We start from the raw sequence: 11,780 nt of genomic DNA on the forward strand, positions 1-11,780 counted from the left end.
GACAAGAGGCTCTGGCGTCTGAGCGGTGGGTTAGTGCAGACAGCCAGGTCAATCATTCGGGTCTCCACCCCCTTCCTTTCAGTAGCAGATGTTTGGAGGGTCTGAGTGGTTATAGTAAGGGGCTCTCTCCACTTTGCATCAATAACACAGCCCCAGTGTAGATGGGGTCAGAGTGGTCTCTGTTGAATACATGGGTAAAAGACAAATTAATGATAATTGTAGTGAATTCTTATCATTTTATGACAAGATTTATTCACAATGCCATCCATTCTGAATAAAAGTTGGACTTTCTGGTACAGAAGCAGGGCTCAGTCATTCTTGACACAGTTTCTAGCTCCTCACCTCCTCCCAGTTGCCCAGGGTGGTCCACCCAGATCTCTGCTTTATACACCTGCCTGCTGGTGACCAGCTCCCTATGGGACACCTGGATACAACCTACTGGACTCAGCCCCTGGTCCCCACACCCCTCACAGACTGTGCAGACATGCCACAGTGACCACCACCCAGTCACAGCAAGATGCCATGAAGCTGATGCCTGCCGGCTCGAAACCACACCCCACAGGAAATGCACTTGAGTAACAACACCCTGGACCCGAATACAGATTTGCTGCACAGGCCGCTGGCTCGCTCCCCACCATCTGGCTGGGCCTGCCTGTTCCCCATGGCTCCCCCTCCCCACTGGCCTGTGAGGAACGCTGCCTCCTCTCTCCTGCCCCGTGAGTTACACACGTGCTCTGCAGTTTCACGTGTCCTGCTGTGCTGCCTCCTCCAGCTCTCACCTGACCCTCGCACCCAAACCTCACTCTCCTCCTGGTCAGGACTCTCCCAGAGAGACCATCATGGTAGGAATGAACTGATCACTGCTCAGACAAAAGCCACAGGCTGCCTGCCAAGGCCTAGAAACAAGCCGCTGGTGAGAGGAATGCCAGCACAGTTGGATACTCAGGCCTGAGGCCATCAGCCAGGGTCAGGAGGTATCCCACGAGAGCACACACTGTAACCCCACACCCACCGCCCCCAGAGCCCCATCAGGGAAGGGCCAAAGTTTACAGCCACTCTCCAGGAGAGACCTCAAGACCAATTAGAGGAAATCTATGACAATAATTTTGTTTAATGATAATTTTCCTTTTTCCTAGCACTCTGGAAAGCTACCAGTTTCTTTACAAGTTAAGCATCAATCTGATGCATGGCAGGTGAGCCCCAAAATTGGGGCTTAACCCTGGAGGGTTCATGGCTTCACCCAGGAAGGCATTCAAGGGCGAGCCAGTGGTGTTAGCCAGGCAAGTTTGTTAAAGCAGCAGAATCCTACCCAGCAGCCTGAAGAACCGGCATGTGGCCTGGGGGACAGCCCCACTCCACAAGCTGCCCGATGTTCTGTATCTGTCCATGATGGTGATGAGACCCTAGGGTAGTTGTAAGTCTAAACACAGGGAAATATTTAGAAATCCCCATGATCTATAAGATTGAAAACAACCCTCCTCTCTGAAAACTTCATCTATTCCTGGGATAAACCAAATGTGTGTTTAGTCACACATGACTCCAACTGAGTAACTTTCAAGTCATTTCCCTAAGGCAGAAGAAATTCTCCATTATGCCGACAAAGTGGCAAAGTGGCAAGGAAGAGCCGAGAACACTTGATCCCGTCCCCACCGCAGGGAACCCCACACGGCAGGAGGAGAAAGGACATCTAACCTGCAGACTGGTAGGGTTTCAGCCACCCATGGCCAGGAAAGAGTACACTGCCTCTGAGGTGGTGTGGGCAGCTGCAATGCGGGAGTCACGTGGGATGCGTTTGCAGGGCTCCAGCCATCACCTCCTCACACCGGAGGCAGCACCAATGGAGCCGTGAGAACATAGTCCAGGTGTGTCCAGAAGTGGTGGGTTCTTGATCTCACTGACTTCAAGAATGAAGCCGTAGATCCTCACAGTGACTGTTACAGTTCTTAAAAGTGGTATGTCCACAGTTTGTTCTTTCTGATGTTTGGATGTGTTTGGAGTTTGTTCCTTCTGGAAGACTCACGGTCTTGCTGGCTTCAGGAGTGGAGCTGCAGACCTTCACAGCGAGTGTTACAGCTCAGCTCTTAAGGCTGTGCGTCTGGAGCTGTTCATTCCTCCCGGTGGGTTCGTGCCCTTGCTGGCCTCAGGAGTGAAGCCACAGACCTTCACAGTGAGTGTTACAGCTCATAAAGACAGTGTGGACCCAAAGAGTGAAAGACCAAAGCCCCCACCATGTGGAAAATAAACGAGTGCGTTCCGGTTGCGGGCTCCGGTGGCCTGCTTTTATTCCCTTATCTGGCCCCACCCACATCCTGCTGATTGGTCCATTTTACAGATGGCTGATTGGTCTGTTTTACAGAAAGCTGATTAGTCTGTTTTGACAGGGTGCTGATTGGTGTGTTTACAATCCCTGAGCTAGACACAGAAGTTCTCCAAGTCCCCACAGTGCACTGATTGGTGCATTTACAAACCTTGAGCTAGATACAGGGTGCTGATTGGTGTCTTTACAAACCTTGAGCTAGACACAGAGTGCTGATTGGTGTATTTACAATCCCTTAGCTAGACATAAAGGTTCTCCAAGTCCCCACCAGATTAGCTAGATACAGAGTGCTGATTGGTACATTTACAAACCTTGAGCTAGACACAGAGTGCTGATTTGGTGCATCCACAATCCCTCAGCTAGACATAAAGGTTCTCCAAATCCCCACCAGATTAGCTGGATACAGAGTGGCGATGGGTGCATCCACAAACCTTGAGCTAGACACAGGGTACTGATTGGTGGGTTTACAAACCTTGAGCTAGACACAGTGCTGATTGGTGTATTTACAATCCCTTAGCTAGACATAAAGGTTCTCCAAGTCGCCACTAGACTCAGGAGCCCAGCTGGCTTCACCTAGTGGATCCCACACCGGTCTGCAGGTGGAGCTGCCCGCCAGTCCCATGCTGTGCACCTGCACTCCTCAGCCCTTGGGCGTAGATGGGACTGGGTGCCACGGAGCAGGTGGCGGCGCTCGTCGGAGAGGCTCGGGCCGTGCAGGAGCCCACAGCAGGGGAGAGACTCAGGCATGGCGGGCTGCAGGTCCCGAGCCCTGCCTCACGGGGAGGCAGCTGAGGCCCGGTGAGAACTCCAGCACAGTGCCGGTGGGCCGGCACTGGTAGGGGACCCGGCGCATCCTCCGCAGCTGCTGGCCCGGGTGCTAAGCCCCTCACTGCCTGGGGCCGGTGGCTCCGATTGCGGGGCCCGCCGAGAGCCCACGCCCACCCGGAACTCGCACTGGCCCGCAAGCGCCGCGCACAGCCCCGGTTCCCGCCCACGCCTCTCCCTCCACACCTCCCTGCAAGCTGAGGGAGCCGGCTCCGGCCGCGGCCAGCCCAGAGAGGGGCTCCCACAGTGCAGCAGGCTGAAGGGCCCCTCAAGTGCGGCCAGAGTGGGCGCCGAGGCGGAGGAGGTACCGAGAGCGAGCGAGGGCTGCCAGCACGCTGTCACCTCTCACAGGCGAAGCCCACGCCACAGGACGGGTCGGTTCTGCACCCGTCGGGGCAGGGGAGAGCCGCCTCTGGTGAGCAGAACCCCAGAGAAGGGACGACGCGGGTGCACCGCGCAGCCTGGGGACACCAAGTCAGACGAACCCGCTGTGCAAGAACATTTTCCACACAGCGGCGCATACCCCCGCCCGGGGGCGCTCGGCAGCCGCACGCGGCCCTCAGAGCGCAGCCCCCACACGCCTTTACTTCCGGAAGGCGGGGACCGCCACAGTGAGGAGCTAGACCAGCTGAGGCAACACAGCGAAACCCCGTTCCTACCCAAAACCAAAAAGCGCGCGCCTGAGGACCCAGCTACCTGGGAGGCCGAGAAGGAAGGATCGCCTGAGCCCGGGAGGCGCAAGCTACAGTGAGCCGAGACTGTGCCACTGCACTCAGTCTGGGTGACAGAGCGAGACCCTGTCTCTAAAAGGAAAAAAGAGCTAGGAAGAAGCGGGCTGCCTCTTAACTTCGGAGAAGTAAATGAGGAACTATAACCAGTGTCTACCGTTTAGGAACCAAACAAAAGCTGACAGGAATCCCGCCACCGACCCAGCCGCCCCAGACGTTGCCCTGGCCTATCCCGCGCCGTTCCTCAAACTAGACCCGCCCCGACGTCGCCCTGGCCTATCCCACGCCGATCCTCAAACGAGGCCCGCCCCCGATGCACAAGCTCCGCCCTCGCTGCACAGTCCTGACCCTCGGCCTCGCCCCCGCCCCCTGGCTCTTCCCGCGCTGCCGAATGCCGCGACCTGGCTCCCACCCTACGTCGCTTCGCGCCGCATAGGAACCCCGCCCCTAGTCTCTCCTCCCGCCTATCCTGAGCCGCGCGCGCACAAACCTCTCCCACGGACCCGCCCACCCTGATCCTCAACCTGGCCCCTTGGCCTTTCCCGCGGCGTCCAGTCCAGTACACCGACGCACGAGTCCCACCCCCGATCTCTCCCTCGGCCTATCCCGCGCCGCTCCGCGCAGGAGCCCCGCCCCCCACTTCGCCCGCAGCCTGTCACGCGCTGCGTCGCTCCCTCGCCTCAAACCCGGCCACGCCCGCGGATGGGCGCGCGGCTGTGACGTCACGGTGTCGTTGGTAAGGGGCTGGCTGCAGGGGAGCTGCGTAGCTCCCGGCCCCGCGGCCATGCCCAAGCGGGGCTGCCCTTTCGCGGACGCGGCCCCGCTACAGCTCAAGGTCCGCGTGGGCCAGAGGGAGTTGAGCCGCGGCGTGTGCGCCGAGCGCTACTCGCAGGAGGTCTTCGGTGAGTGCCGGGCGGGCTGCCGAGGGTCCGCTGCGTCGGGACCTGGAACGGGCCGGGCCTCAGCGTCCCCTCTGAGGCCTGAGCGGGGGGCTCGAGGGCCCTGCTTTCTGGCCCCGCGTTCCCAGAAGCTGGGAGGCCGCGGGGACACAAGCTGGCCACGCCCAGGGCTGGGGTCAGTGAGGGGGATGTGAGGACCCCAGCGTTCACCCACCCTGTCCAACAGCCCGAAAGAAAAGGGTCCCTGCCCTTAGCCCCCGCGCCTTCTTCCACGATCCCGGTTAGTCGCCGCCCTGCAGTGAGCGGCACCCGCCTGGTGCTTCCTCAGGACTGTCCCGTGCAGGATGTCCTGGGAGAGGTTGGGGAGCGGGGCGTCCTGCATGGAGTCAACCCGAAGAGTGCCCCTCCTCACCCAAGAGGTATTCATGGAGCGCGCCGCCCCTGCCAGGCACTGCGGCTGTCTCGGGAGACCAAAGGCAGGCAAGACAGATGTGCCCCGTCTCCCGGGAGCTTCCCAGCCTAGTTGGGGAGACCAGCAGGAGAAGGAATCGCCACAGGTGATCGGCGCAGGCACAGGTTTGTGCAGGCGCACCTGCAGGGATGGCACGGAAGGCTTCTTGGAAGAACAGTCTGAGCGGAATCCTGTGTGGGCGAGTAGGAGTTAGCCAGGCAGAGGAAGGGAAGGAAGAGGACGAGGCAGAAGCCAGGCAGCAGGAGAGCGAAATAGGACTCCGTGTGGCTGGAATGTCCAGTTCTGGGTGGGATGTGAGGGCAGTGAGCTCCTAGGCCTTCTCTGGCTTTCTCCTGTGGATTTCAGGCGTGTTGATCTTATTGATCATCACTCTGACTGGGGTGATTAATATCCTGGGGCAGGTAAAAAGTGGAGCTTATCTTGCCTAGTGATTGGGGCACAAAGTCTGCACCTGTAGAGCAGTTAGAGGATGACCCGGGGTGTGTGATTTACCTGGTGCCGCTTGTGCCTTGGGAATGAGGGAAAGACTCTGCCTCCCGAGGTTCTTCTGTGCCGTGTCTCCAGTGTGCTAGGGCTGTGAAAGCGAGTGCTATCCTGGGCCTTGGGGAGGTAAGAGGAATGGTGCCGTGGGAACTGTGGCAGGACCGCAAGCGTGTGCCCTCTCAGGACAGTTGAAAAATTCAAACACTGCAGGCAAGAAGAGGAAGATGGAAATGGGGCCTGGCTCAGTCTGCCTCTTTACTCTTCCCGAGTGCCCTGACCTGGGCGTTGGCAGGTGTGTGCCACTCACCGGGTCAGGTCAGGGAGGTCTGCTGGGTGCAGTGGGCCTTCCATGGTAAATGCAGGACACCTACTTTGAACTGTGTGACAGTTTCCAAATTCCAGGCCACAGCTGTTACCCTTATCTCTTAACCTCGAATTGTCCACAAGGCCTTGAGGACAAGGATTAGCTTCACCACGTGTCTGTCCCATTCCTTTCCCATTATAGAGGGGGGAAGGTGTGGGGGTCCAGGAGGAAGAGGTGCAGGGTGTTGTGGGCTAGCATCAGCTATTCCATTTGAGTTACCCTGTCAGTATTATTGCTGCCCATTTCACGTAGAGCCACATAGAGTTTCTGGGATCTCTGCCTTCACTGTGTTACGGTGGGGTGCAAAACAAAAAACAAAGCATTTTTGGGTCTGGCCCTGGGCAGCTGATTTTTCAAAGCTCCCCAGGTGACTGAACTGTGGCCTGATGGAAAACCACTGCTCCCAGGGATGGGTGGGTGTTCTAGAACAAGAGGTCTGGAAGGCTCTGAGATGCTTGTCTTGCCAGCAACTCTGTAGCAGGTGAAGGGGGTGTGCGCTGGCCAGAGGCTGCAGGCCCAGCTCCAAGCCTCTGGCTGCTTCCTTGGCAGGGGACGAGTTTTGTGAATTAGTGCCCCACAGTGCAGAGCTCCCTCTGTGCATTCCACAGAGCCTGGTTTCCAGGTGGGGAGTGCTGGGGAAGCAGAAAAGGGAGAAAGGGGAGCAAGCTCAGTGAGGCGAGGCCAGCCGTGAATTGCAGAAAATGAACCGAGTGATAGGAGAGGGAACGCTTGCATCAGACACAGGTGGGGCTGCAGGGCCAGAGCCTTCCTGGAGGAGATGACAGCTAAGCCAGGTAAGGAAAGGAGGCACGAGCATTCTCAGCATAGAGGCAGAGCAGGACCCAGCTCTCCAGGACACAACGCAGGCTGGGGTTACTGGGAGACAGATGGCACACAGGAGGACGATGGGGTTCATGTGAGGCTAGAAAGACTCAATGGCCATGCAGGGGCTTCGTTGGTACACAGTGAAGGACGTGAGAATGATTTGTCTTCCCCCAGAGAAGACCAAGCGACTCCTCTTCCTCGGGGCCCAGGCCTACCTGGACCATGTGTGGGATGAAGGCTGTGCCGTCGTTCACCTGCCAGAGTCCCCAAAGCCTGGCCCTACAGGGGCCCCGAGGGCTGCACGTGGGCAGATGCTGATTGGACCAGACGGCCGCCTGATCAGGAGCCTTGGGCAGGCCTCCGAAGCTGGTGAGTGGCACCAGAAGCCCTTCGTGGCTGTGGCACTGAGGGCAGGTGGTGGCACGAGCATTTTTCTTCATTTGCAAGCTCAGACTTTTCCTCCCTGGGCAAGCAGGAGTCTGACCCAGAGCTTGGCCTTCTGGCTCAGAAGGCTCCTGGTATCAGGAGGTCTCACATTCAAGACTGGAAGTTGTTAAACAGCTTCTAAAAAAAGCTGAGCCAAAAAAGCAGCAGAGACTCCACGAGTATCCCATCTGCTTTCCGCCTGCAGCCCCCTCAGATAGTCCCACAAGGCTGGAAACACGCCGGTCCCATCCCTGTGCAGTGTGGGTCTCAGAGCATCACCTGTGTTGCTGGTTAGAAACGCAGTCGCCAACCCTACCTCAAGTCTGGTTGGTGTGTCTAGAAGGAGCCCAGGCACCTCTTTGTTAACCAGTAAGGCAGTAGGCCACACTGAGACCCGGATGGGACACATGGAGTTCTGACAAGCAACAGGGGAAGAATGGTCCTTCCAGCACTGGCCTCCAGGTAGCAGAGGGACCTGGTAAGGGAAGGAGCACTGAACTTGGAGTCAACTACAGGCATATCTCACCTTGGATCTCTCTAGTAAAACAGGGGTCCTGTGCACTGTACCAGGCTCACGGGTTGTCAGAAGGATCCAGTGTAGGTGGGGATGGGGTAGGCAGGTCAGAGCCCTCTGCCCTCAGGTGTGCATGAAGGCAGGTAGCCCGGCAGTCCCGGAAACTCCAGTCTCCTTGCAGCCTGACAGCATGGCGTTTCTTCCTCACAGACCCATCCGGGGTAGCGTCCATCGCCTGTTCCTCATGTGTGCGAGCCGTGGATGGGAAGGCGGTCTGCGGCCAGTGTGAGCGAGCCCTGTGCGGGCAGTGTGTGCGCACCTGCTGGGGCTGCGGCTCCGTGGCCTGTACCCTGTGTGGCCTCGTGGAGTAAGTACTTCAGTCCCTGGAGCTGCTGAGATCCCATAGCCCCAGCAAGCTGTGATGGGGGATGGGTGGGTCACCCATGTGGGGAAGGGCCGAGAGCACACACATGTGTGGCTCCTGATGCAGTGCCATTTGGCATTGCCTAACGGGACATGGTGGCAATAGATGCTTGGCCCAACTTTAGTGGTTAGTAATCCTCTCTAAGGGAAAGCTGAACCTCACAGATGACCTGCTCTGTATCCAGCTCTAGTCCCTGTCTTCAGCCACTTCCTGTTCTGGTCTTTGAGCCCCCCACCTCCTCCTCCTCTGGTCTTTGAGCACTCCCCCCCCCCCCCACTGTCCGAGGAGCCCCTGGTTGGTGACGCAGGTGCACACTGCAGCTTCACCACAGTCATGCATGCCATTTGGTTGTAGACCCTCTCAGGCAGGAAGTGGAGTGTTTGCGTAGTCTCCCATTTGTGGATGGGTTTGCTGCAGCTGGCTGGATCCCGTCCTTACTCATAAGGTGGGGAGGGGCGTTCTTACCCCAGGGGCTACTCAGTTGGTTGGTGGGAGTGGACAGTGTGGAGCCTGTTTGCCCTGCCCCGTGAGAAAGATGACTTCATCCAGACACATGTGGAACTGGCTCCATAGACCCAAAGCAAGCTTAGTCCAAACAATGTCTGAAATTGTCCATCTAAAATAGAAACCACATGTTACATCTCGAGTCCTTTCTCTCGAGCCTCTCTTCAGTCGGGGCAGAGGCCCAGGCTCATTGGAGATGGAGAGCCCCGGGCAGGGGGTGGGCAGCACCAGGGAGAAGCACCGCATGCCAGTGATCGGCTCCCATGGCTTCAGCACGGGCAGGAGTGGGGTAACGCACCCCATCCAGGTTGGGAATCATCTGCAGGGCTAGCTATGAATGTGGGATACTCTGTCTTTGCTTTTCACCCACTGAATTCATCTTTCCTACTTACATGTAAACTGAAAAGGGCAGGGTTTTCTCAGTGTCTGGCGGCCCTCTCACCAAAGCGGAAGTGAACACAGCCATGGGCAGGTTCAGCGGAGAGGTGGGTCCCAGAGCCCTGCGTGGCTGGCCTCCCCCTCCTGCCCTGCACACCATCCTTGAGGGACTCCCTCACGCCCGTTTCCTCCTGGCCTCTACCTACTTTCTGCTGCTTCTTCCTTCCATACCCGCAGAGTTCACGTTGAACTGAGTGGGCCGCTGTCCCCACCGTGGACACACTCTTTTATTGCAGCCACAGCACAGGAGGTGGGCTCTGCCCTCTTTCACAAATAAATGACTTGTTCCAGGTCACAAGCCAGAAGTGGCATTCCCAGGCCAGGCAGCCCGGCCCGTGGCACCCGCAGTCTTGTACCCCCTCCCCTGCCATTTCCTAGTTCAGGACCAGGAGTTGCGTGAGTGGGGGAAAACAGGAATCTGTCCACATGGCTCTGGTTTAACACAGATGCAGCCCAGCAGCCACTGGCATCCTGCCTGATGGCCTGCACTGGCCCACGCCTGGCCCGTCCTCTGCAGGGCTCTCCAGCTGGCTGCTGGTGGCAGGGAGGGGGCGTCTTCACGGCTCACCCACAATACTACTGGCAAACTCTGCAACACCAGGTGGCAAGCAGTTCTGGCTGCCTTGTTGACTCCACGGTCCTGTCGTGTTTGGGGTAGCCATTGCCAGTCTTGTTTCCTCGCAACATCTCTCTTAATCACTTTCTCCCTGTGTTTTGCGGGTTCCCTAGGCTTTACTTTTAGAGCTTTCTTTTTTTTTGAGACGGAGTCTCGCTCTGTCACCGAGGCTGGAGTGCAGTGGTGCAGTGTTGGCTCACTGCAACCTCCACCTCCTGTGTTCAAGCAATTTTCCTGCCTCAGCCTCCCAAGTAGCTGGAGTTACAGGCGTGCGCCAGCATGCCCAGCTAATTTTTGTATTCTTAGTAGAGACAAGGTTTCACCATGTTTGCCAGGCTGGTCTCGAACTCCTGACCTCAGGTGATCCTCCGGCCTCAGCCTCCCAAAGTGCTGAGGTAAGCCACACCATAGGCGTGAGCCACCATGCCCGGCCCTATCCTTAGTCTTGATATATCAGAAAAGCACTGTTTGATGTGCTTCAGTGTAAACCACTGTGGTTCGGTGAATTCTGGCAGGTCATCTGGAGGTTTCTTTGGAGAGCTTCTATCCTACTGGAAACCCAGGTTGGGCCCCATGTGGATTGATCGGCAGTGGGAATCAGCTAGGGCTGCTGTAACTGAGTTCGCAGACCCGGTGGCGTAGACAGCAAAGAGGTACTGCCACATGGCTTTGGAGACCAGAAGTCTGAGAGGAAGGTGCTGGCAGGGCTGGTTCCTTCTGAGGCTGCAATGGGAAACCTGTCCTGGCCTCTCTCCTGGCATCTGCTGGTTATCTTTGGTGTTCCCTGTAGACAGCTGCCCCCTCCCTGTATCTTCATGTCGTCTTCCTTCTCTGTATCCTTCTCTTCACATAGGCTTTTTAGGACGCTGGTCGTGTTGCCTTAGGGCCCCCGTGTCAGTGCCGTCATTTAGACTGATTATGCCCACAGTGATCCTGTCTCCAGATAAGGTCATGTCCTGAGGTGTTCTGGGTTAGGACTTTGACGTTTGAATGGTGGGGGGTGGTGGACACAATTCAGCCCCTGACAGCAGCTTTTCTCTCCCCTCCCTGACGCTGTCGCAGCTGCAGTGACATGTACGAGAAAGTGCTGTGCACCAGCTGTGCCGTGTTCGAGACCTGAGGCTGGCTCAAGCCGGCTGCCTTCACCGAGAGCCACGCCGTGCATGGCAGCCTTCCCTGGACGAGCGCTCGGTGTTCACACTGAACTGTGGGGTCGACGGGAGGGGTGCCTTTTACGTGTTCTATTTTGTATCCTAATAACAGAATGAATAAACCTCTTTATATTTGCACAAGAGGACTCTTGTCTGTCAGCACTTCTGAGGGTGGAGTTTGTGACCCTCCACCTGGGAAGGCCAAAGGATCAGTCAGTGGGCAGGGCCTGCTGCACCTGCTGTCTACCCGCCAGCTCCTAGAGACCCCACTGTGCATTGTGTGAGGCCCCTCACTCTCCCCCTGCTACAGATGGGAAGGCTCAGCCCAGAGCACGCTCCTCCCCAGCTCGCCCAGCTGGTAAATGGGGAGAAAGGACCCAGGTCTGGCTCCAGGGTACACAACCAGTATACTAGACCCTCACGGAGAGAGGTGATACTCGCACACCATCCCCAGACGCCACTGTCATGCACACCTGATCCATCACATCTTGGTGTCCACTTTACTTTTTTGATGCCTGTGTGGTCAGGCCCCGTGTGATTGATAGGCCCCTGCCCTCCAGGAGCTTTGCTCTAGCAGGGGAGATGGGCCCAGCAGTGCTCCCTCTGGAGTCGGTGTAGTTTGTGTGGGGCCTTGAAGGAAGAGGAGTTGACACGAGAGGAGGTGGGGTGGCCTGGAGGACAGAAGAGGGCAGGCTGCTTGAGTGCTGGTCCCCACACAAGTCCACTGAGGCAGGTCCCAGCCCCTCCAGGGATGAGTGAGCAGTTGAGCCACAGCCCCTCTGAGAAGCTCTGGA

The 11,780-nt window shown here is 57.5% G+C and overlaps 1 protein-coding gene across 3 annotated transcripts; it reads left to right on the top strand.

Moving 5' to 3' along the window:
• The first annotated feature begins 628 nt into the window (after positions 1 to 628).
• SIVA1 (SIVA1 apoptosis inducing factor) lies at positions 629 to 11,127 on the top strand. Of its 3 annotated transcripts, none has more exons than XM_002825158.5 (4): positions 629 to 4,772; positions 7,088 to 7,282; positions 8,064 to 8,220; positions 10,898 to 11,127. In XM_002825158.5, the coding sequence occupies exons 1-4, from the start codon at positions 4,655 to 4,657 to the stop codon at positions 10,953 to 10,955; spliced, it is 528 nt and encodes a 175-aa protein (XP_002825204.1). In that variant the 5' UTR covers positions 629 to 4,654; the 3' UTR covers positions 10,956 to 11,127. The 3 variants fall into 3 exon arrangements, with proteins under 3 accessions (XP_002825204.1, XP_024087347.1, XP_063571827.1); XM_063715757.1 differs by lacking the exon at positions 10,898 to 11,127 and adding an exon at positions 9,189 to 10,887 and having other exon boundaries at positions 4,563 to 4,772; XM_024231579.3 differs by lacking the exon at positions 7,088 to 7,282.
• Positions 11,128 to 11,780: the final 653 nt, after the last annotated feature.

This window comes from Pongo abelii, chromosome 15, assembly GCF_028885655.2.
Source record: "Pongo abelii isolate AG06213 chromosome 15, NHGRI_mPonAbe1-v2.0_pri, whole genome shotgun sequence".
In the NCBI taxonomy this organism is placed as follows: Eukaryota; Metazoa; Chordata; class Mammalia; order Primates; family Hominidae; genus Pongo; species Pongo abelii.

What these genes read in the sequence shown, in the direction of transcription:
- SIVA1 (XM_002825158.5), top strand. Translation starts at nt 4,655, where the DNA reads ATGCCCAAGCGGGGCTGCCCTTTCGCGGACGCGGCCCCGCTACAGCTC. An exon ending in CTACTCGCAGGAGGTCTTCG is followed by an intron (nt 4,773 to 7,087) that starts GTGAGTGCCGGG and finishes GTCTTCCCCCAG; the next exon opens with AGAAGACCAAGCGACTCCTC. An exon ending in TGGGCAGGCCTCCGAAGCTG is followed by an intron (nt 7,283 to 8,063) that starts GTGAGTGGCACC and finishes TCTTCCTCACAG; the next exon opens with ACCCATCCGGGGTAGCGTCC.